The following is a 26,385-nucleotide window of genomic DNA, read 5'->3' on the forward strand; positions in this document are numbered from 1 at the left end:
AATGTTTAAGAAACACATTCCCCTATATCATTTATTCAACTAGAGAGAAGGACAAAAAAAATTGATGTCAGACTTAAGTCTTAAAGTAATTCTTTCTTCATCACAAAGATATTTCTTTAGTCCATCAACTCAAAATTAATTATATAAATCTTTACGTATGCATTAAAACAAAACACTTTCCCTTCAGAAGTTTTTGTTCAACTGACAAAGTACACTAAGGAGTGTAAAAAATATTTATTCAACCTAATTCAACATAACTATAATTTTCAATACTTAAAAACAAGATTTACAGATTAATGACCTTTAAACCACTCAAGTGAAATCATCTTACAGTCCATACAGTATTTTATAATTGTATTTTTACAATAGCTTTAACTTCCAGAGGAGACAATGAGCTTTCCCATGAAACAAGTTTCAAACCCACGAATTTGCATCATTCAATTCTCTCCACGAGACTTTAAAAAACAGTAATAAATTGCTTGGAAATATATACAGTGAAGACCACTGAAAAGCTGTTTTCTTGAAACGAGGAATTCTGTAAGAAATACATATTATATTGTTTCAAGACTATCTTACAGAGTGTAGCAACTTTCAGAGGTTGCTACTCAGTTTAGGTTTTATATAAAAGTGAGCCTACTAAGACAAATATAATCAGCAGACTTACAAGGTTATAGTCATTCTTCCATTACAGCAAGAGCCTCAAAAGTATTTGATATTGATTGAGTGTATAATTTTTAACACCTGTATAGGTTTTTAATACTAACTGGCCTTTATATACACTTTTGTACAGTTTTAAAATATTACATCTTGGTAATTAAGATAAACATACTATAGAAAAGGTACCTTACTTGGAATTTCTCCTAACACACATTATTGCAGTCAAATAGGAAGTCCATTCTGCATTTACTTCATTTCTGGTGAAAAGAAATATTTACTAATGAATAATTCCACTCAAATATTTTTAAGCTATTCTTCATGCATTTGACATACTAATATGAACAAGAGAAAACTCGGAGAAAAACAAAGAAAATATTGTTAAGAAAGAACTTCAAATACGAAATCCATATTAGGTCTGGTATGAATATGCAATATTCAAATTATGTTTGTCAGAATTTAACTTCACAAAACAATCAATTTCTGTTGAAATTAGATTTAGAAATACATCAAATAATGGAAGTGCTAATGTCTCCCTCAACTGACAACTTTAGACATATGGGAACAGTAAAGCTTACTGTATAAATAAACTTTATGACACATTTAAGATTTATCCTGTAGTCCTTTACAAAAATGGAGCCCAGTTACCTTAAGCCAAGGACCCTGCTGGCAGGATGCTCAGCTCAGGTACCCAGAGTGTAGTGTCAGCCCCTTGCAGCCAGCACTGCCACCAGGGCAGGAGAGCCCAGTCCTGAGCAGAGCTGAGTTACACACTCAGGTCTGGATGCTTCAGGGGATGCCCTGCTGGCAGTTCATATGGAGCTTTAGTGTTCAATGCTGCTTTCTCACAGGTTTTCTATGGGTATTTACACAACATAAAGGAATATGGAAATTAAACAAGTGTTCTAATACTTAACTACAAAATAAGCAAGTGAAATTTATTTCCCCCTTGTAATTATTTTAACTGGAGGAAAAAATGCAATCCAGCACCAGTTACAAACCAGTAAAGCCATGAGAAAATTACACTAGGCACTGCAGAAGATACAACAGGACACTGAAAATTACCAGTAGTAAAATAGTCACCTGAAAGCCATGCTAATTTTAACACCTAATACTTAGGTGGTTAAAGCTGACATATAAGTCCTGTAGAGAGTGATCTATCTTCTGCTTTCTCTGTCATTTGGGTATTTCACACTCCCTGTTTGATACCAGCAAAACTCAAGGAAAATTATTTCTCCTTGGTAATGACTCACATTCCCCTTCTAAAGCAATCTCCCTTCACGGTGTGAAATGCTAAACTGAATGACAGCGTGGGTACAAAATCACCTAGAGAAAAGACATTTGGATATAGCCTACCTAACTACATTTAAAATGTTCTGTAGTTGATTCTTTTTTTTTTTTCCATTCAGTATATTGGCTCAAAGAAAATAATTCAAAAGCCTATTGCCCAACAAAAATACCCAAAAAATAATGAAAGCCAAATCACATTCTTAAGTTCAGTGGTTGCTGAAAGGATTTACCCTGCCACAAGACAGTGCTTTATTGTATTTAAAGGGAAAAAAAATAAAGGAGCAGCAACTTATCACAATTTTCCACTACTGTGCAATAACAATGGAACCAATACAACCTGGAAACCTCTTAGGTGAGACTCTGTGACATCTGGAGGGTACAGCCTTACGCTCCTTCTTGTTCAGGGTAATTTAAAATTTTGCGGTGAGCTTGGCGCAAATATTGCTGCTGCTTGAAGTAAACCTTAAAAGCTCCTTTTATAGCAACAAAAGCAATTCCACCCTGAAATAAAAAGATATTTTGAAAACCTGCACGGTTCAGTGTCATATCACTGCAAATGTTCTTAAAAATTTCCAGTCAGAGAAGATTTGTTTTCTATACATATGATATTTTCTTCTAAAGATTAACTAAGTACAGTTCCAAATGAGTATCTCAAAGTTTTCTGTCACAATGCACTATTACAGAGGTTAACATTACTTAAAGGGATTACAGACTGAATCTATAAAAGCTTTTATTTCCTTGAAGTCTCACCATTATTCTAAATTTAAAAAATCAAAATCTTATTTCAATAACAAAGAAAATGCAGATATGTATCCGCTTTCCTCCCTTCTCTGAATGTATACTATACAAGGCACAAGGAATAGTACTGATAACCATTCTATAACTAGACTGTGAAAAATGGCACTTGCCAAAAGTGGAGTAAAATAAAATCTATTTTTGTAAAACAACCTTTTTTTCTCTCTAGAAAGCTTTACAATATGTTTATCTCAAGTCTTCAAAATGAGACACCAAGAAGCTTTTAGTTTGCATGAACATTTGCAATATCACTGTTTGATCTACATAAAAGAGAGGGGTACATAAACATGCAGGAATTGAAAATGGGCTGTGGTGACAGTCAGATGAGCAGGGATTCCATATTACCAAACTCAGTGTACTTGTCCTTGAAAGGCTGCAACCAGAGAGGTTATTCACAAAGCAAGAGATTGTCATTCCCTCTCCATTTGAACTCTGTGGAGAGTTAATTTTCCTCTCCTTATTAAACTAAGAAACAAAGAGCTTCTCTCCAAATCAGTAAACAAAAGCTAATATGAAAAGGTTTATAATATAAATCCCAGTCTTCCCTTACAGAGACTGTTCTTAGAAGATGCTGGCTCCTTATCTTCATTGTCAGCCTTAATTACTGCTAAGGCCTGCTCTACTATAGTGCAGATATAGAAAGATAAAACTTTCATCCTTGTCATGAACTGAGATTAGTTTCAGTCATAAAGACAGTCTTTCACACACATGATGTTTGTCCACTGCTAAAACAGGCAACCTTAAAAAAACCCTTCCTTTAGTCAAATACTGTTCTTAAAATTCCAGATCAATTTATGTTTCTTTTTCTTTTGCCTCCCTCCTTCACAACACTTCACATTCCTCTAGTATAATAATTTATGAAACAGTATTGAATCTTACCAAGATTGTCCTTTGTAAATTTGAGTTAACACTGCTGAACATCAGCTTGCCAACTATTGTGGCAATAGTAGGGAAAACTAGAGCTCCACACAGAATACGTGTGGCAGAGACGTGATCTGCCAAAGGGTTGGCCTCTGCTGGGATACGAGGAACAGGACATCCAATGCCTAAAGGGATGAGAACGGGGGAAAAAAGGTTACATAGCCTATACTGCCTCAAAAAAGAACACAGAAAGTGCATTACTGCCCACTCCTCACTCCACTACAAATCTATAGCCCAACTACTTTGTGAGAACTATCCCTCTTCTCAGTGAATAGTCTGTTTCCAATAAACGACTGCAGTTTTACTTTCAAGTAAGACCCATGACTTTTAGTAGCTTGTTTTGTTACTAAAGCCTGAACTGAAACCATGTTCCGGCTACTCCTGCCACACCCATCTCAGGACATATTACACAAACACAATCTAAACAGAATGAACATGAAATAGAGGGATAGTGTTAATCACCTCTACTTTAAAATAGCAAAAACTACTTGCCTATCCCCATCTCCTAAAGGCAGTTCAATTTTGGCATTTCTTTTTAAACTGAATCACATTACCTGGAAATATGCTGTTCAAAATTTGTAGTTTATTAGAGTATTTGCGCCACAGTCTGAGCACATAGTCCTCCCAACGGATCATCTTGCCCAGTATTAGCATGACTGGGATAGTGGGAAGGCCAATCAAAAGGAATAAAGGATCAGCTCTCTCCATCACATCAAGACCTTCTTTGTGACCCACAACCTAGAAAATATGCATATAGTTGACAAACATAACAAAGGCCACAACAATGTTACAATGCAAAAATGAACAAAAATATAACCTATAAAGTTGAGTTTGTTTGAAGCTGCCCACGTGTTTTAAGTTAAAGAAAAAAAGAACACTGTTTTACCTAATTTATGCTGTTTTCTCTTTGTATCCTTGGTTGCTTATGGAGCATAATGCAGGTGAGCTACCAGCCCTATTTTGCAAATCATTATTATTGCAGAGAGCTGTAACAGAATTCCTGACCATCTCAAGAAAGGTTTCATGTGTTTCTGTGTAAGTAAAAGCCTAAACATCTGAAACACTAATAATACAGCAAGCTTTCCAAAATACGTTTAAGAATTTACAGTTTTATAACAATTAATTCTACACTCAGAAACTGGTCAGATACTACTGTTCATAGGATAAATTGATAGTAGGTACATCAGGATGTTTTTATCCATATTTTGTGGTTTTTAGGAATACCTTACATAACAGAGATCACAGTATTTAACTGTTTCTCAGGACAATGCAGGAAGATGAACATTATTTTCAACTGTAGTGGAAATAGCAGCATATCTTCACATGTACCTTATTTTCATATGTAGTTCGCTCAACTTCGATTTTAAAAGATCATTATTACTGCTATGTCTACACTTTTCTGCTGATATATAAAAAAATTAATCAGACTTTTCCATTTATAAAATGCAGATGTTACAACTGCAACAGAATGGTTCCTTATGTCTTTTAAAAAGTACATTGTTTTAATTTTAAATAAATCTAATAGGACTGAGGATAAAAAACTACATTAGAGTGGTAGATATCCTCTAGATTTGTCTCAATTTAATCAGTATAAATGCTAATACAGTCCTTTAATTGCTTCCAGGAAGAACAGGCTCTTTCATGACTTTTTCTGTAAGAATCTGGGAGGACTAAAAACACTAAAATAATAATTATGTTTGTCAGGCACTGGATTTTCTGATGTGTTTTCACTGACTTCTTGTTTTCCCCACGAGTACAATAACTTATCAAGTCTTCAATTGCACAAAAATTAGAATTAGAAGGTAAGAACATGAAACAACAGCAAAATTGTAAAAAAGGAAAATAACAAACCCAGTACTTCTGGAATAGGTAGGACACAGGGAAGAAGCTACAGTAATGTACCACAGTACCTTCAAACTGTACATTTTTGCCTTGCTCTGAAAAGCATTCCATGTTACACCTCCAGAACAGGAAGTTATGTTATATACCACAGCCTCTAAAAATAGGCATAACCAATATTGTTGCTGCCAATAGATTATTCCTGAAAAAACATTCAGCATTTGTCTTCCAGCTTCTTCAGTATCTTCTACTCAAGCTGTGAAGTCTGACACTATCTTTTTTCTCCTTATAGTCATTGTCCATCAAAAAATGCTTCAGTATCTTGTCTCTTTCTGCTTTAGATTATTTTATTTCTCTGCTTTCAGTAACTCCCTCTGACTTAGCTACCACAATGTCAATTCTGTATTTATTTTTCTGCACCTGAAGTCTAAAAATAGCTTCTGTGCTTCTCTCTGGCCCTTCAACTAAGGGAAAAGAGTCTGAAATACATCAGGAGAAAAATTGTATTAAACCTAGCAAGGCTGGGGTGGCAAAAGGGTTGGAACAGTTTCCCTCTACTACCCACTCAGTCTGCTCCTCTACAAGCAAAACTAAATTACTGTCTTGCCCAGCATGCCATCCATACAATCAAAACATTAAATCATGAAAATAGCTAATTCTTCATATCTGCGATTTGACCAGCTGCCCAAACTAATGTTTACACAGATCCTCACTTCAAAAGCAAAACAACTTCAGAACAAAGCATTTATTTTTCCATCTGGCTGTAGAGCTCTAGGGCAGCTAAAAAGGTCACCATTTCCTACAGAAAAGAGCTCAGTGTAGCAGTGAGCAAGGAGAAAAGGACTGATGCATTTCCAAAGTCTCGTTGTAGTATTACAGATGGTTGTAATGCTCCTGTTGGAGCCACAACAACGAAATATCCAATGAAGAAATACTTAATTGCACCACTCTGTAATACACAGACTCACCCACTGGAATGGAGGGGGTACTGAAAGCCATTACACATCACCTATGCAGCTGCCTGACCCTTGGCCACACTGGTACAGGGAAACTGCACCACTCATTTGGGCTCCATTTCTGCTTTCAGATCACACAGAAACTGAACCAAAACAGCACACCATCTTCACAGGGCAGGGCAGTACCACACATCTCAAGAACTAGTGCCAAATGACTTATGAGAGAAGAACCAGGTTGTATATTTAAAATTAGAACTGTGTAGAGGAGTATTTATTAACATATTGGCTTGTTAATTCTATCTACAGCTGAATTAGCATCAGAAATACTTTTATGCTTTAAGGTAAAACACGGGTTATAGACTTGATATAGGAATCAACAACTAAAAGGGTAAGGAAGTGCTTCTGATTGTACAATCTCTGAAAACTCTGGTCTTGTGGTTGAACTAGAATCACCATTACCAAGTCATTCCATAGTTAATAGGGTACCACCTGTCAATGTTACTTTTCTATTTAAACAGTAAGTTCACAAGAACAGAGGCAGGAAAACTATTTTTCCCCTTTCAACTAATCATATAGTCTGAAGTAATTAAAACATTAATTTGCAGTGTTTTGTATTTCTTGTTTATGAATGAATTGCATCATTCAGAGCATGTATTTTCCTTTATACAATTTAAAAAGAAAATCACAATTTCCAGAAAATAATTTACCATCTTTCAATTTCAACGCTTTGAATGTTACTAGCAAAGTTTTTCTCCAAGTAAAAGAAAAGATTAAATCTCCTGTCTTTACTAAAGATACTCATTATTGGCAGCTAGGTGGTAATGGCACCTTTTCCCATGAGAACAGAATTGTGCTCACCAGTCTGCCATACACAGCGCAGCCAGCTAGAGCAGTAGTGGAGTTTGTTACTGCAGACTGAACCATGCCCAACAGGCAGACTTGCAGTTATAAACTATGACCAGTTAAACATGAAAAACCATCTTGAATTCACTGGTAACTACACTGAAAGCAGCTAAGCATGTTTTAAGCCAAGGAAAGAGGAGTCAGAATTGACTTTTGCTCTCAGAGGTGGCAGGAAGAGGGAAGAAGCGTGTACCTGCATGACTGTCACCGCTCCGTAGGTAACGGCTGTCCAGTATATAGAGCCCACCATGATTCCAGCTGCAGCAAAGGGACATGCCTTTGAGATCAGGCGATCTGCAAGATCCAAAACGTAAACAACTGGACCTATGATAAAGGAAAAGTAAGGTTTCAAGAGAGATATATATATATATATAGATACACACAGATAAAAGCATACTGTAGAAAAGTCAGCATCTATCACCGATAAGAAAGAACAAATGAGGCAAAGTACAAGTCTGACATACCACACATGCTGTATAAGTGAATATATATAATATAATATATAATTAAAAAGCTATTAAGCTAAACTTGTAACTTCTGCCTACCTACCATTTCAATTTTCCAGGAGATTGATACACAGCTTAAAGCACTAATTTACCCAGTGATTAGCTTCCTTTGTGTTGAGTAAGAATTGTTCTTTTGTACAAACCACTTTAGGCTTAGTGCCTTTTTTATTTGTTAGATATTTTAGTTTTCTAAAGGAAAAAATACCGATTTGTTGTAATGTACTTCATGTCCTTATCTTTGACAACTTCACCTGAAAATTCTGTCACTAAACTATCCTGCTATGTAGTAAAAAGTAGCACAGTTAATACAAAAGATTCCTTCCACTGGAAGAAGCTGCATTCAGTATGTTTAAAGGATCACCTCTCAAAACACTGGAGGAAAAAATACTCCTATTCAGGTTATTCAGTGCCTTTGACAACAACACATGAATTGGTTCATTGTTCTGCCTATGCACAACTGCACTTTCCAGACTTACACAGGGCAAGACAATAAATACCCTGACTACCTTTGGTGAGGTAAACAAGGGCAATGCCTGCACCTTTGCTTTGAGGGACTGCAAGAGTATGAGTGAGGCAAAAGCCAGAACACTGAAACGTATACATGGAAGTGAAAACCATCATCACCATAATCCACATTACTTTTGTTTTTGTCAACAAATTCTACATACAGACTGTCCTCCCACAGCTCATATGCATGAGCAGTTCCTGTGAGCTCCCTCCTACTTTTTCCTACCAAAATCAGTGGAAATTCTCAAAACCAGCCTACAGGCATTCCTCAAGTAACTAATCCTCCATGTCTCTCAAAGTTTACCCACAGTGACAAAATTGTGACTCCCATTTCATGACTTAGTTCTTTTTCTAGAGAACAGCTCTACTGAGAATGCTTTCAAAAACCCCAGTTCCATTCAGCTCAAATCAGCTGGTGGAAAAAAGGCAACAGGAACGTCCAGTTCAACTCTTAATAGTTGTGTTTGACTTTCCAGAACACACTTAAGAAGGTGCTGAGACACCTATCAGTATGCTGGAAGTAGCAACAAGGTCATAACTGCAAGTACTAAATGCACAGTAGTTTACACATCTTGACTGTTTCCCAGAGGCACTGAAAAAGTTGTTTGGTTTTTCCATTTTGAAAACTTATGTTTGAAGACAGGAGACTCAAATGACACTGAAGGTTGCCTTATAACACAAGTACTAACAAATTACACCTACTGATACTAATCATTAAGAGAAGCCTGGCTAGAGAATCAGGTATCGAATCTTGAGAAAATACTAGAAAAAAATTATTGAAACAATCTTTTAATTAGGCCTTAGGAAGGAAGTAGTCAGAAAGGAGGACAAAACTGGTTTTGCTTTTAAAGGTGGTACGGAGGAAGAAACAGAAAAATAAGTATCACTGATACTCAAATTAAAGAAGGAAATATGAAACAAAAATATTTTTCATTTTGAAAAATAGATCATGCTTTAAAGAATTTTTTTCCGCCAAGCTGTTTTCTTTTTATTAAACTGAAATAATCATCTAAGAGATTCTTTGGTTACTTTCAAAGTGGTAACAATATTTTTTCTATTTAGTGAAAGTTCTTGAAAGAGCAGAAAACAGCTCACAGGAACATAATTATCACCAATCACCAGAACTGATAGGCAGTATCAAATCTAAAATGGAATTCTGATTTTAAGATATTTCATGAGAGGTTGTTTTGAACTAGTAAATATATAAAGAAACACCCACTGTTACTTCTATTCACTGATGTCTCCTCAAGTTGATATTACTTCTAAACTATAATCATAAATTAAATTTTGTGATGAGGGTATCCTTTCACAGAATTTTTAGAAAAAAGTTTCCAGTAGTACATTAAGGGGAGTCTTAAAGTAAGTAAGTTTCTGAACTGTGATGCCTCAGGGAAAGGTATGACAAACACTGTCTTCAAAAGAAGTGTTCCAAGGCTTCTTGGAAAATTCTTACTGTCCTTACTCTGCCTGGTGTGACCTTGATTGACTTGTAGTTGAATTGTAGTTGAATTGTAGTTGAATTGCTAGAACAGCTTTGGGTTACTAGAAAGTTACAGAAGGGCAAGACTGGCTCACTTGTTTAAGGCACTTCAAGGTCATGACTGATGTTCCATGGACCCAGATTAATTTCCCTGCTCTACTACCAATGTCTTGTGTACTTTTAGACAAGTCTGAATTTTTATGCCCTTATCTTTAAAAATAGAAGAAGATGGTATTATGAGGCAAAATATATCAAAATACATGAAGGGAGTCTCATATACCTGCATGCAAGAACTGAACAATGTCATGCAAGAATTTTAGGCCAGCTTCAGACTCCAGGAATGTTGGAATCTAAGCTTTCAAGTACAGTTTGCCACAAATTGCAGGAACAAATGAAAACGCCTGTTATGTTAATGTATCCTGTCCAAATTAGAGTTGCTACTCCTTTTCGCCATTGTCAAAATAAAATGCAAACACATCTCACATTACAATTTCATCAGTAAAGATACAAACAAGAATTTCAAACAGTGTAAAGTTTTGTGGTGCATTCTGTGTCCAGATGGAAACCCAGTTTTCTTCCCAAAGCCAATTCTAAATGTTATTGTTTGGTGCCTTCTTTATGATGGGGAGTTACCCTATTCAGCAAAGCCGAAGTGGGGCTGTTGTATTAATAACTTGTAGTAAGTTTCATACGGGTTTATGTCTTTTTTTATATCAACAATGCAATACTGTTGTGTATATTTTCTTTCCTATTACTCAGTGTTCTATCATGGAAGTAAATGTCACTCAAAATTCCCTTGACACCTTAATTTCATCAGCCCTTAAGCTACTAAGAAAGAGGTCCTCTCCCAAAGAACTGGCAGTGAGTTATTTTCAGCTCTTTCATTACAGAAATAAGATACTTTAAAAAAATCTTCTTTAAAATCCTCTAAATGCCTGCACTCAATTGCTACATCACCACTTCTCTAACAATCAGTTTTACTTCTAAACAAAAGTTAAGTTTCCATGGCAACATTTCATTTTGATTTGCTTAATATATCTTATAGAACACATGGACAAATGAGGGCTGAAATAACAGCAAGCACTGCTAATTTAAATAAATGCAACATACTATGCATTATCCTACTTGGCTAGTCAAGTAAGAGACTGGAAGACCACGTCCAACTTTTTTTTTTGACCTTGACAAACAGAGCTATAGCAGTATCCAGCAATCATAAATATTCTGCCTCTTGATTACAGGGCAGTATTGTCTCAGAAACACCTCCTGACCAAAGTGAAAGTATGTTTTTCCAGTAATGCCACATGCTGCTTAGGAAATTCTCCTCTAAATTTCCTCTGATAAAAGTGTCTCTGCAAGCTGAGTCAAAAAAAGGATGTGTTTATGTGCTGTGTGGCAACTGCTGAAAGAAGTCACCTTCTGCTCAAGAAGAAAAACAATCCCATTAGCCAGGAAATAATTACAGGTCAATCACAAGATTTATCTATATACCTAAGTGGAACAGATCCAAAATTTTTAGAAGGTATTTAACTAAGCCACCAAACAGGATGCAAGCAGAATATAAGTTATTTCTTTCTGTCTGGGAAAGGGAATAGACAGGTTTCCAACAGAAGTGGTGCTCTGAGCACAAGAAAGGAGAAAAAAAAGGAACGCAAGAACAAATAAATAAGCAACAATTTAAATTATCCGTATCTTACCTAGCTTTGGAAATACTATTAAATATTCTGCATTGCACTGAGGACAAGCAACTCTAGCAGTACTGTTTCCTCTTTGCTTTTCATCCACCCAGCGCTGCAGACAAGTCTGATGCACCCATTTGGTGGAGCCCCTGCACCTGCAGGGCCGCACCCACTCTGCTGTCCGATCGTCCTCATCGGTAGCAAAGCAAACCCAGCAGCTTCTGTAATCACAGGAAGGAAAAAAAAAGGTATTTTCTGCTACTTTTACATGCTTAAAATAAACATTCACATGTGAAAGCATACAGCTTAAGAAAATGTGCATCTAGAGGAGATGAGGGTTATTACTTCACTCTTAATCACCAGAAGTGTAAGTATTTTGTACCACAGTTTTGCTATAAAATCAACATAATAAACATAACTTTTCAGATAGCTAAACAACTGCTTTATACATTCTGAATTATTAATTAAACTTTTAGATAATTTATGATTAAAAAGCATTGAGACTATAGTCCAACCTTTGAATAATTCAACATATGGAAAATCCATATTTTTAATGTTTTATCATCTCCTACAACATTTTGGTAAGTTTTTTTAATTTTAAAAATATAAGATCAATACTATAGTCTGTTAGTTGGGAAACTAATTCCAATCCACTTAAATAATAAAACAACACAAATGATACAATATATCACAAAAAACTCTAAACAATTATATCAAATTCATTTGCTCTGTTTGAAAGGATGAAGTATTTAGTTCAAACAAGTTGACTTTGTATAATATAAATTAAGTTACAAAGTACTTCAAGAATACTATTGGACCAGTAGAGGAGGAAATTTCTGCTTTTGACAATTATATGGGCATAAAAATTCAAATATATTAACTCTGTAAGGAGAAAACACAAGACTGACAGTCTATACAACCTAACCTGAAGTGAGCATAGAACCAGGAACTCCCAGATATCTGGTCTGATGATCAGGCCAGACTTTTGGCCAACTTATAAGACAAAGCAAAATATGGATCTAAACTAGGAAAATATCAGATATGTTCAGCCAGTAATTTCTACTGTGAAACAATTTGCTAATTCCCATACTGAAGATACTGAAATTTACATAATAAACCAGAGTCTAGCAAAATAAGAATATTACTATACATATATATATATATATTTATAATGGTTTGATTTTAAAAAAATATTTTATGCAAGTCACTACAATCATAGTTCAACCCTTATAAAGGAGCACAGCAACAGCCTCCTTATAATTTAACTACCAAGCTACCAAGACACAATCTAATTAGACACTGTGACCAAACTGAAGTTTAACATCACAATTTTGATGATGAAGTTTTGTTCTCTTAACAACTTGTGTAACAACATTAAGACAAAACACTAAAAGGTTTCTCATCTGTAATGAGTAACAGACAGTAACTGAGGAAGAAGAAACTGGGAAATGCTCTGACTCTCGTAAAAAAAACAACTTTATTATTTGAGAATAATGAATATAGATTCTATGCCAGGATGTTACATTGGTTCACAATGCTTTTCCTCTCACTTTTGCTTTTGATTAACTCCTCTGAGGAAAAGGAAGGGGGAATTTGCAATGGGAAATTTAATTTTGTCCGGCTCCAACTTCAAGACATGAAAAATATTGTTGTCTAACAGCTTTGCTTTTAAGACCTCACTGTTTTGGGTAGTATTCTATTTGTAAATTGAAAGTGTTCCTTTACAGAAGAATAGCCATGCTTTTCTAATAGAAATGACTGTGCCTATAAAGTACTCGCAAGACATTCTTTAAAGCACTAAATCTTTTTAACATCTACAGTAGTAGAAGTATGTTGAAAAAGTTGCAAGTGTGTCACAGCAGAAGGCAACCTGGAGCAATTTTTTACTTGTAAAAAGGGAATATAATTGAGCACATTGTAAAAGGCATACTACAATTGGCATACTTGAAAAGGGAATACAACCTGAGATTCAGATTCCAGGGAAGACCAGAGAGAAAGCAATTTAATATTGAACAATCCGTAAAATGAACCTGTAATGTCCAGTTTTAATTACAGAACACATTATAGTAGGTACAGATGTAAATTTAAAGTGTGGTGGTCTAAAACTAGAGCCTTTCAGTTGATGACTGACATCTGGAATCAGAACTGTAGTTTCTTCCATTTATCTTAATGGGAAGGTAAAATCAAAGTCTGACTTATTTACATTAAGAATCCCCAAATTTACTTTAACAACAAATAATACCATACAACACTACTGATAATTGTTCCTCTTCAGAAGTTTTTTTTCCTGCATTACAGGTAAACATTCACTCACTCATTCCACATCCTATTTAAGTCTACAACTGCTCTAAATTTGTAATTCAGATTTTTATTTATAAATTAAAGGCTTCACAACAGAGCTAGTCAGGTCTAAGGATAACATCACAAAATGCAAGTCTAGAGTTTATTCAAATAATGACAGATTTAAGCATGAACATAATCTTGCTACACTGCAATTTTAACTGAATTTGTCCATGACAATAGTTATAGATTAAATTCTGTTCTCAAGTTCTCTGTCAAGGTTAGTAAGTCAAGAAAAATATGCATCTTTTCTTTAATTGCTTCTTGCCAGCCAATCATGCTTGAAAACCTGAAAGACCTATGAAATGAAAACAAAATCCTTCACAGACTTAAACCTTCAGCAAGTCATGAATAATGAACAGTAAATTCCCTGTACACTGTCATCAGCTTTATCTCTTTCCATTGACAGCAGCTGTAGCAGAAAGGACTAAATAAAACCATTTCAAAACAGGTATCTAGGCTCTTGCCAGAATTTCCATTTTCTTGTACTGAATAAAATATGACCTTGATTCTTACCACTGAATCAGGCTGCTACTCAGATAACCTGAAATAGAAAGGGCTGAAAAGGTGGAACAAAGCATTGTTTCTGATAGAAACTCGAACCTTTTTCCTTGATGACTTTCTACATAGCCAAATCAATAACACCAATGTATTTCTCCACACTTCCTTGGCTCAAAAAAAAAAAAAAAATCAAAACAAAACATACAAAACTCCAGACCAATATCACTATTGCAGCTCTGAATATAAGGTTACAAATGCCTTTTAGATTCAGCTCCCCAGCAGATGAAGCTTTCTTGTCTCAAAAATTCTATTCTGACCCTGAGAATAAAGCATTTTTTGGATCTGGCTTTTTTTTACCTCTAGCAAAGACAAACTCTTTTCAGGGCACTGCTTGTGTTAAGAGCAAAGCAGTTGGGGAGAAAGCTGTAATAATAGAAGATTAGAGATCCTATACTCCAAATGTTACATGACTAAGAAACCAAGGCCTGCCTAAAACCAGGTTCCTCCAAACCACAAGTTTCTTACCAGTAAGGAGCTTCTCTCTCTGGTACCTGGTTGGAGCTACAGCTCCAACACATCCCTAAGACCTCCAGGATCAGACATACCTAGACTGCTCTCCTTTTTATTAAGCTATACCCCTTCTAAAGGTTACTTTTTTCCAAAACCAGTCTTAGATGGGAGGGAAGACAGTATCTAATTCACGTTATTTAAATCAAATCTGACTCAATTTGTGAAAGCTGAATCCATCATGAAACAGTTTTGTTTTCAAGCAGGCATGACTGTGTAAAGCAACACAAAAAAGCCCCAAAAGCCCAGCAGATATCCTTGTATCCACAACACTTAATGGAAGATGACTTGCTAGACTGGGACAGTACAGCTGTTTTATGATCTGGTTTCAAATATTCAGTACTGAAGTAGGAATGTAAACATCTTGGAATTTTCTCCCTTATGTTCAGTGGCATACAAATATGAATGGTCAGCAAAACCAGAAAACTCAGAATAGAAAGCCCTATTTGACTTTTAGATCTAACTCTTACCGTGGGAAAATGCAAATTTGAACATGCATGACATGCTCTAGAATCAGGAGCTAGAAACGCATTTTCCCTCTCATTACAGTTCATTCATAAAACAAAACATTTTCTGCATTTCTCTCCAATCATAAAGCTCTATTCCTGAAGTGGCAGGAATTTGCTGATATCTTGCTGCAAGAGTAAAGCATCCTTGTCCTGCTAAACACAAGGTGTCAGAGCAGCTTATTGCAATTGAATTTCACATCCAAAAAGAAGAAAGTGAAAAGGCTGAAACATACCTGATAGTAACAATAGCACAGAGAGCCAAGTCAGTGAGGGGTGAAAAGGTACCTTGAAAGAAATGACCAAAAGCATTCCAATCACAAGCCATAAAAAGGCACTGTTCTAAAGGATGACCCACAAGTCTGCTGTTTGGAAGAGACAATTTTTCATGAGCTTCTATAACAACTTTTTATGCATAGTCTATGTCAACAGATAAAATATCTTGGATGATGAACAGTGATAAGCTTTACACTAAACTTACCATCTACACTCTAAGCACTACAAGATCATGTTTAAGTTGGAAGACTAGGATGTCAGAAAAATGGAGTTACCTAGTAGCATTAGGCTGCTTTGGAGCTGGTTGGAATTTTAGTAGGGGGACAGCAAACTGTTCTCTCATAAAGCAAGAGAAACACCTCATTGCAAATGCTACCACTAAGCATTTCCTTTTCCAGAGTGTGAAGAACCAGCAGCAATAAGATCTTGTGCTAGAGGGACACTGCCTGGTCACGAGAGAACGCAAGCCTAGCCTACAAATCCCTGATAAAAGCTACAAAGGAATACCATTAACCTGAGAAATGTTAGCTTATGTCAAGCTTCACAGAGGAGATGAAGTGCCAGCAAGAGATGAACCCACTTGTAGGATGGAACACTGCTCTTTCCCCAGTATTTTCCCGGCCATCAAACACACCAAAAATACTTTAATCTTCAATCCAACACCTGCCTATCAAACTCAAAACACCCTTACACTATCTTAACAGGAAAAACACACAAGGGAAATACACTGAGTGAAGAACAGACACTGGTGCAAAAATAGTGGTCTTAGATGCTCCTTGGGGACTTCAGAGGGTGCTTTTAAGGCAGCATGGCATAGCAGCCATATGCCAGCCTGTCTCACTCAGCTAGAAAACATGCTGTCACTTTGAAACAAAGTCTAAAATTCTCAAAGGAAGTCCTGAAAGTCATCTTATCAGAAAGATCTTATACCCAATTCTGCTCTGCCTAGTCATCAAGGATAGCCTGCAAAGCTGAGTAAAGGAGATATTGTTAAGAGCCTAGATATAACAGTAAAGACACTTTACTACAAAAGCAATGCTTTCAATAGAAACAGCTCAAGTACAGAAAATCAAGAGAATGTTGGTGTGAACACACGGTCACACAAGTGGTATTTATATATAGGCTCTGACTTCCTCTAACCTCAGAATGACATCCTATAAACTAGCTTTTAAAAAGCTTTTAATAAAAACATGTGGATAACTAAAACTCAGTAAACAAACCCATTAAAAGCCCACAGAATAATTAACTAGAAAGTGCACCAGAAAGATCTACTGATTATCAGAAGTTCAGGTCAAGCTTTTTTATATTCTTAATTACAGCTTAAATCAAGGGGAAATATTTCACACTTGAGTTCACTGCACTATATAAAGGCAGAGATATGAGTAAAGGACAGTTCCCTGAATCCTGCTGGCTGCTTTCTAGCTTGTGGATAAAATTACACCTTTGACTGCCAGGCATCACCTATTGTGCTTAAATTTGGTCTTATTTTTTATGGTCTTTGCTTCTAGCCAGCTTAGAATAAGGAATCCCTCCTCAGATCCAGCTATCTTGTTGTGTTTTGGTCTCTAGTTTGCCAAAATCTAGACTGTCAGTAAAAAAAATTAGCTTTCATTCCGAATAAATTAAATTTTTGCAACCAGTTATTCAGACACGTTCCTTTCACAAAGTCTTCAAAATTCAGTTATCTTAAAGTTTTTTATATTACCATACTCTCACTTTTTCAAAAGGAAAAGGTGAGAAATCATCAAAGCTTGGTGGCCTTGCTATCAGCCTTTAAATATGCAATGAATTTTGATATTAGAAACATTTGTTTTATTTCCTAAGTGAGGGAGGAAGAATGGGGCCCTTCTACACATGCACAAAGGACAAATCAGGAAAAACAACAACTTCTACAATAAGCACTTTATTACTAAAACATTATATATTTTGCTAACTGAACTCTTACTAATGTGTATTAGCAGCTTGGCCTAAAACTAACAATTTAAGCTACTGAGTGCCTGCTGGGGGTGGGTAACACTGATTCTCACCAGCCTAGGAAGAAAAACAAAAGTGACTAAAACTAAGTGGAAAAAGAAAAACCAAACAAACCAAACCTAAACAAAGAACCACATACACACACACAAAACAATTTACTTCCAAAACGGAAACATACTTTGAACAGAAAGTTGACATGTAGTCAAGTACATACACAGCAAACAGTGAAGAATTCTAATAGCATTAAGTTAATGCTTTAAATATTTAATGGATTTTTTATAGTGCAGACATTATGCTACAATATAGGGAAAACATTTTCTCATGCCTTGTTTGATAAATCTGTCAATAATCACAAACACAGGAGAGATGTGAAGCAACTAGGAAATTATGCATTAGAGGCTATTTAAAGGTACTTCCTTGAATGTGACTTAAACACCTTAATTACTTATTAATTACCTCTAAGATGACCAGACTCCAAATGAAGACAAAAATAAGTAGTTTCTATAACCAACAATGCTATTTCGCACGGGGGGAAAAGGGAAGGGAGTTGCATCAGAAGAATACCAATACTGGTATTTGTGGTACATGTACAGAATGGATGACAGATGCTACAAATATCAGGAGCGACCTACATACAGAATAGACCAAGTCTGACCTGCCTGAAACTGTAACCATCCTGACATTAAGCTGTTGCTGTGATGAGCAAATGAAAAGAAATGCAAAGTTATTCACTGAGTCTGTATCATGTGAGCTCAATCTCCTGCAGCTCTTTTCCAGTGTCAGTTAATGCAGAAGTACAAATGAATCTTTAGGCACAGCAGCTTTAGTTACAGAAGCAGATACAGCATAGACAACTGTTAGAAACTAAACACGGTTCCTTGCTTTACATTCAATTTTGAGGGATAGTCCTTGTGAAATAGAAGTTTGATGTTTTTTATGTATTCCTAGAGAGTTTCATGGTTAAACTGACCATACAGGGTACGCAATCTTCCTGCTGAGTTCTTCCAAAGAAAAGAGAAGAAAAAAAAAAAAAAAAGGAAGTGTAGTCCTCCAACTCCAAAGCAAGCAAATTGCTTTGAACTCAAGAGTTTATGACAGATAATATTACTCAAGTTATTGTCAGTTTATAATTTCTATTTTTTACCAGAAAATTTACAGTATAAGAGAACAAACCAAAAAGCTCTACTTAAGTCAGTCATCTTATATAATCCTAATAATAAAAATTGGAACAATTTCTGACCTAAAAATTACAAAAAAATTTAAATGCCAACAAGATAAATTCTTGGGATGTTAATATCTCAAGAACAACAAAAACCACCTATCAAATGTGGCAGACATTGAAAATTTGCAAATGTCTTTACTCTGAATAAATGTGAACAAAATTGCAAGGTGTCTGATGGTAACATTAAAGTAACTCTCCTCGACAAGCTGTGCAACTGACTGCATGACTCACCAGCAGAACAGTCACAAGCGCCCTGCACATGGTCTTCTGTAATTACATCCCTCACAGAAAGCTAACTAAATGTTGGCACATTTTAGGCCAATAAAAAATATCCACTTCTAAACAAAAATATTCACATTCCAGAAGGCACTTAGAAGAAACAAATGAGAAGAGATCTGGAAGGTACATGATGACCACACTGCAGGTTTAAAATAGAGGGTCTTGTCTTTTTTAGAATGTGAAGAAATAATTAATTATATCAACATGGCTTAAAAAATAGCACTGAATGCCAGCCTCTCTTGTCCATGACAACTCTTTTATTTACCATCTTCCCACTGTTTTAGCAGTTTCTTTTACTATGTACACATTGAAGAAGAGCTGCATGGTCATAGGAGGAAACAGGCAGAGATACATAAACTGAGAACACTAAACAGTCCATACTTTCCATTAGCAATCACCTGAAAACCTAGAAACACTAACACTTATCCAAAAAGTTTGTTTCTGTGAAAGTTGTTTCCAAACATAAGCACATACAAAGAGTCCCTGGATAGCCCTTAAATCAACTGCTATTTACTTGTTGTAGGGGAAATATGATATAGCAGGCCAGTTTAATATTTAGGTTAACTTAGAAACAAATGAACAGCTAGCCCCTGATTTAATTTAACTTCACTGCAATTTTTTAAAGCAGCATTTAAAAGTGGATATTTTGATTGTAAATTTTCTTATCCTACAGTAGTGTTAGGCAGGAAGTGTCTAATCCTTCCCCCAGAATCACCAACAGAAAAATCCTGAGCATAAGCACTTCCATTCAGTTTTAGAAATTTTTGACAAAAAGCACTCATATTAGCATTAACATGACAGGAGCAAAAATTCTTAAGAGAAAAAAAGCAAATTCCCAATCCAACTAGACAGGAAGTTATCTCAACTTTTAGGTAAAACTTTCAGAGCTGGTGCTAAAGAAGACCAAGTGCAGATTTGCTAGAAGGTGCCAGTGGGCTGTACCTTCCCATTGGTACCTCCAGCATAGTATTCTTAAGTTATGCAGTGCAAATGCTACTGTGCTGTTTTCCCTTAAACTGGGATTACATCCAGACTTGGTATCACAGAATTACAGCTTGGAAGGGACCACAGGACATCTTGTCAGACCTCCTGCCCAAGACAGAAGCAACACCAAATTCAGAGCAGACAGCAGAGCGTTCTCCAGCTGGGCCATGAAAAGCCCCATGGGCCAAGATCCACATCTGCAGTGGGCAGCTTGTTCCCAAGCTCAGCTGCATCACTCCCCTCCTCACACGCTGAAAACTTCTCTGTTCAAATTTACAGTTGGTTCTCATCATCCTGCCAGGAAACTCCACAGTCAGTGTTCTGAACAACCTCCTTGGTAGGTAGAAGGTCATCAGGCCTCCCAAGCCATCCCTTCTCCAGACAGGCTTAGCTCCCTCTAGCTTTTTCTAGTAAGTCACATGCTCCAGCCCCTTCACCAACTTATGTAATCTCAACAGTTTCATTTAGAAACATCAGGCAGAAGCAGTTTGCTTTAACCACTTCAGATTGACTCCTCTTATTATTTTGCACTGGCAATGAATTTGCTACTTGTGGTAAACTACAAATGCCAGTAAAAGCATGAGCAAGTCACACACTCTTTTGATAAAGGTAGGTATTTATATCCTATAAAAAATCTAGTACTTGGCCCATTCTGCTGCTGAGAGGAAAACAAAATTATTCATCAGAAAGCACTTATTTTCACACCAGGAATTTTCCACCCTCTTTGCAATGCAGAAAGGCCATAAGCAGGTTGAGATGCCAAAAGCACCAAACAAGCCTAAAACAGCTGGCATATTCATTACCACTTTAAGTATTACTTTAAGAAGTTGTTGGAAAATTGATACCTTAACCTTTTGATATTTGTCTGTAAATTATTATACATATATTTATTCAACACATTTGCATTAACTGTCAGAAGTTTCCATTTCAGTGAGCACTTAAAGACACCATGGCAAAGGAAACCATTAAAACTTTAAGCACTATTACAGAGTCTGAACACTTTTATATGGAAGAGATCAATAAACAGGAGTTTGTACAGCCTTTTTAGATAAGTGAATGTAACAAATGAAAATATTCTCTGAATGCCTTCATAATACATGAGATGCCAAGAGTTTGAATACAACAAATTGTAAGTTGTCTCTCAGGAGTTTCTTCACACTTAAATAGGAAGAATAATTACCTAATGTCTGCAGGTAGAAGTTAGTTGTTAAACAGCAACTAAAACACGTCCATTTGTTCCTAAGCATATCAAAGCAGACATCAGAGACAGAAAAATAACATACATTAGACAACAGTCAAAAGGTTAAGATAGTTTATAAACAACATGCTGACACCTGTATATTTCACATGGGCAAAAGGCAATGTACAGGTCTGCATTGAGTCTCCATTAATCATCTTGACTGGTAAAACACAGGAAGAAGTTAATCTGCATAGAACCTTCAGGATAAAGTGAAGCAAAATACTAAGGGATATACCTGGGATGAAGCAGTAATGAGAAAGCCAAGATATTATAAAGCTATTATGGTTTCCAACTTTCTTTCTTGAAACCCACTCTCCAAGATAGGTCTGATTTTGCTTTTTCCATCCTGTATCAACATCAACTTCCAAATAGTTGGACTAAGGACAGGGAAAAACAAACTCCTTGTTTCCTTGGTAGAGATGAACTCAGCACAGTCCATTCTCTACTCTCACACAGCCTTTCCTTCTAAGCATGAATAACCTACTCTCAAGGAAGAACAGAAAGCCAGGTACTTCTAGACACTGACAGATTTCAACCAGAAGTTAGGAAGATCTCTCTCAAAGGAGTTTAACTCTGTTGTGGAGAAAGAAAATAATTACTTGAGGTTGGACAGGGAAAAGAGATGTGCCTAATCAGCAGAAGTAGAACAAACAGACTGAGTAATTGCAGAGATGGCATTCTGCGAAAAATAAAGATAATAAATAAATCCTGTACTGTGTTTTATGTTGCTTATTACTCTGCATATCTTATCTGGTTGAACTCCACTCCTAGAAAGAGTTACTCGTGTGTCAACTTCCCTCAGTGTGAGAAATCAGAGCACAACATACAGTACAAGTCTAAGATGTTCAGAATAAACATCTTTAATCAAGGACCACACTGCACTAATTACACTACTGAGGTTGTAGCATTAGAGTCATAATCCAAAACCATGTATTAGCTTACTGAAGTATCAACAATTAATTGTACAAATAAAACTAAAACAGTGCCTGCACTTTCAAAGAAGGAAGGAAATGAACTGATCTCAACACAAACACCACCACAAATGGTGACTGGAATGGAAAGAGAAACTGAAAGTCATGTACAATACCATACATATTCTTTTTTCTTGGGGGAAAAAAAGAAAGAAAATTACTATGGAATCAAATGACATTTCAAAAAACTGAAAAGGAAAATCCAATGCTGTTTTGCAATTTTTGAAGTACAATTGCTAGCATTTTTCCAACAAATCAGTGATCTGGAAAGAGAAAATTTAATTGCAACAGCACTCCTCTCTAGATAGTAAGAGTAATTTCTTAAGCAAACTACAATTTATTCAATTTATTGTTAAATTGCTTTTTAAGTCTACCTGCAATTTCAGCTCTCATCTCCTTTCAATAGGGAATGGCAGAGACTTAAAGTCACATCATCTTGCTCCAGTTTTTATCAAGGATATTGACCACAACTGAGCAACTACTGCTCAGTCAGAAAATTAAGAACGCTAATTCAAAAACTAAACCATGCTAAAATGATCACTATGTTGATTCTTCAGCAGGTACCTGCACAAGCCTTCAACAGATGATCCATCAAATGTTGACAAACACCTCTAAAGACGGAATTACAGAAAGCAATGGCGACCACGTTCTGACCATGGTGGCAAATACATGGCAAGAGGGGAGCAGCTGTCTTTAATTTGGATAGCATGTGAAATACCGCGAATCACTGCCACAGGATACGCTTTGAAAAACAGAACCCCAGCCATTCATTGGCATAACCAAGTGCAAGAGCTATCCACACATAATCCAGCTGAAGTCAAGAGAATAAAGCTTAAAAATATGAGTACATTTTAGCATTACAGCTCACATTAGCAGTACATAAAAAACCCACTGCCACATAATTTCAAGTTTTAACAAAGATTACTATAATTCTGTAATTTATGCATTAAACTAACACGAACAAAGGCATTAAAAATAATGAAATAATAATAAAATCTCAGCATTTAGCCAGATTACTAATACCTGTCTTAAAAGTGTACGCATTAGTCCAGAAATATGGGGTTTTACCACAAACTGAAAAAATTTCTGCTTGCAGAAAAGGACAGTATTTCAATAATTATTATCTGGAACTGTTATCTGAACATGAAAGAGAAGAAAAAAATTACAAGAGGGAGGGAAATTCCAATTTTCGGGCAAGAAAAGATGATGCCAATCATATGGATTAGTTTCCTAAATACTGCAGATGAGACAATCCACAATGTAATGTCACTTCACTGTCATGCTTCTTGTATTTATGCTACAGTTAATCTTTCAGGTAAGTATAAAATCCTTAGGTAGAAATTTTGAGTAACTGACTCCTTACATTTTAACAGCTATTTACCTTCTTCATTATAAATCCATGGGCTGCTTCCTAGACTGAATTATGCAGGCAAATAAAGGATGGAGCACAAAATACAGCAAAGAAAGATGAATCCCAGGCAAGAATGTGGTGATGCTACAAGTAAGTCCTTGCACTAGAGAAATCCAACTTTACTAAGGAAATAAACCTGTAATCATACAGGTATAGAATCTAAGAGTCAAGAGAAGAATCCAGCTGTTCTCTCTCACAAACAGAAAATCAAAGAACTTGCTCTGGGAGCTCTGACCTTGTATACAAAGCAGTGCATGCACTCAGATCTACAGCAACACCTAATTCCTGATACAACAGCATGACACCACTCTTAAGACATAAGAAAAGCTTTCTTTTCCCCTTCCTCAACTATTAGAATCCAAATGAAAGTCATCTTCACTGGAAAGCTGTTTTCTGCATCCTTCAGTAAAAGATCTCTATTTTATTTTAAAGTATGCATTTTGTGTTAAGCTATAATCATTTGCAATTACTCTTTAAGATTTTGCATATCACACCTCCTTTTATGCTGCTTAGGTATTTCAAATTCTTTCCCTGCTGTCCTTGATATTAAGGAAATCAGAGACACTGTCCAATTGTTTTACACATCAAGCTACTCTAAGCATACTAGGAAAAGTCTTTGAAAAGAGCCAGAGACACAAATTATAATTTGACAAACTTTAAAGGATACAAGAATATTAAGTGTACATCAAAACCCACATCTCTATTACAAGTAACAACTGAAGAACAGTAAACTGGTTTGGCAACCTGGTAACTAATTTCCCTTTTTCTTTTTTAATTAACTGTTTAATTTAACTGGTTGGTCACAACAAAGATTATAAACACAACCTCACAGCCATTTCCCAACAAAGTGAACCAGGACTTCAGAACCAGGACAACAGCCATGGGCATCAGGGCAGCCACAGAGAGTATTATGGTTTCCTTGGACTGTAAATATTTATTACTAGACCACAAAATTCAGAGTGCAGATAAAAGTTTATTGTTTGGTTGGTGGTTTTTTGTTTTTGTTTTTTTTTTTTTTAGTTTAAGAGGAGTTGATTCAGCAATACTTTTATAACATAAATCATCCCTATGTGTTCTAGAAAAATTGAAAAGGTAAGAGATGACAAACTTTCCCTCCCCAAATCACCTTTATCCTCTTTCTATATCAAACTGGAACTTCTCATTCCCACCTTCCAGGCTGCACAAGTTCTACCCCTGCCTCTCATAGTTTGTATTTCCATCACCTGCCTGATGACAGGCTGTATTTCATTAAACATTCTTTCCTTAGAGGCAACCTGGAAAGGACAAAACCACCAGGGTTCTTTTTAATTCCTTATGATGAAAACTTGACAGGTTCATCGACAGAAGCCTGGCTGCTTCTGGATCTCTACCTTCTGAGATACCAGGCTATTACAACTCCTGCAATAACAGGCTGTGAATGTGGTTTATTGTTTGTAGGAATAGGTTGCAAGGGCTTCATAGATGAGTTGAAATTACACTTAAGGAACCTGAAGTGCTCAGTGGAACAGGATGAAAGTGCTACATGTTCAAATAAAAGCATACAGAGAAAAGAAATATAAAAATAGAACTTACAAGTAGTAATTATAGACAAGGAAAGATGCTTAAGTCATACTTCTAAGGTTGCAATTTTTAAAAACGCTCCAGAAAGCAATTGTAGGCTTTCTTCAGATCATAAAACCAGCAACAAAACACACAAGGCCGGCTAAGCTTAGGTCATCTTTTGGTGCCTCACTTTACGTGCACGTCAGTGAGTTCCCTTACCGGAGGCTCTCCTAGGGCCAGGGAGGGCTCCCGCAGCCCCCGGCTGCCCAGGGCCCGTGCGCAGGCACACACACACACACACACACAGACACAGACACACACACACATACAGAGACACAGACACACAGACACAGGCACACACACACATACAGAGACACAGAGACACACACACACACACACACACACACACCACACACACACACACACAGAGACACAGACACACACACACAGACACAGAGACACAGAAGCACACACACAGACACAGAGACACAGACGCACACACACAGACACAGGCACACACACACAGACATAGACACAGACACACAGCTCCCAAGGGCTGCGGGAACGATCCCTCCTGGCCCTCAGCTGCCCGCCGTACCTTGCGCTGCTTTACGACAAAGCTCGCACAACTTCTGTCAGGCCACCGAGGCTTTTAGAAGGCAAAAAACGAAACCGGACCCGCGACACCGGCCCCAAACCCGCCGCGGGGGGGTCACAGGCCCAGCCCGAGCGTTCCCTCCGCGTACCTGTCCATGGTCTGCGGCAGCGCCAAGCCCGTCTGCTCGGCCATGGCCCCGGGCGGAGGAGCGGGCCCAGCCGAGGGCCCGGAGCCTGACAAAGGCGTCACGCGTGCGGTGGCGGAGAAAGGGGAGCGAACGGGAGGGCGGCAAATCCGCCCTTCCGCGGGACGGCCGGGGCGGCCCCTCCTTCGGCAGGCAGGACGCGGCGCAGGGCCGGTGGCCGGGGCAGGACGGAGCGCCCGTGCCGCCGCGGGGAGAGGCGGCGAGCGCTGAGCGCAACCGCGCCGCCGTCACCGCCGCCCGGC

At 37.0% G+C, this 26,385-nt stretch overlaps 1 protein-coding gene across 1 annotated transcript; it reads right to left on the reverse strand.

Annotated features, from left to right (window-relative positions):
* Nucleotides 1-219: 219 nt before the first annotated feature.
* Nucleotides 220-26,366, reverse strand: MARCHF5 (membrane associated ring-CH-type finger 5). Its single transcript, XM_036385804.1, has 6 exons — nucleotides 26,087-26,366; nucleotides 11,546-11,748; nucleotides 7,552-7,682; nucleotides 4,215-4,398; nucleotides 3,619-3,785; nucleotides 220-2,445 (listed from the first exon to the last, which is right to left on the reverse strand). The coding sequence occupies exons 1-6, from the start codon at nucleotides 26,128-26,130 to the stop codon at nucleotides 2,329-2,331; spliced, it is 846 nt and encodes a 281-aa protein (XP_036241697.1). The 5' UTR covers nucleotides 26,131-26,366; the 3' UTR covers nucleotides 220-2,328.
* Between the last annotated feature and the right edge of the window lie 19 nt (nucleotides 26,367-26,385).

This window comes from Molothrus ater, chromosome 8 (assembly GCF_012460135.2).
Source record: "Molothrus ater isolate BHLD 08-10-18 breed brown headed cowbird chromosome 8, BPBGC_Mater_1.1, whole genome shotgun sequence".
NCBI lineage: Eukaryota > Metazoa > Chordata > Aves > Passeriformes > Icteridae > Molothrus > Molothrus ater.

What these genes read in the sequence shown, in the direction of transcription:
- MARCHF5 (XM_036385804.1), bottom strand. Translation starts at nt 26,130, where the DNA reads ATGGCCGAGCAGACGGGCTTGGCGCTGCCGCAGACCATGGACAG. An exon ending in TTTGAACAGCATATTTCCAG is followed by an intron (nt 3,786 to 4,214) that starts GTAATGTGATTC and finishes TCATCCCTTTAG; the next exon opens with GCATTGGATGTCCTGTTCCT. An exon ending in ATTTACAAAGGACAATCTTG is followed by an intron (nt 2,446 to 3,618) that starts GTAAGATTCAAT and finishes TTTTTATTTCAG; the next exon opens with GGTGGAATTGCTTTTGTTGC.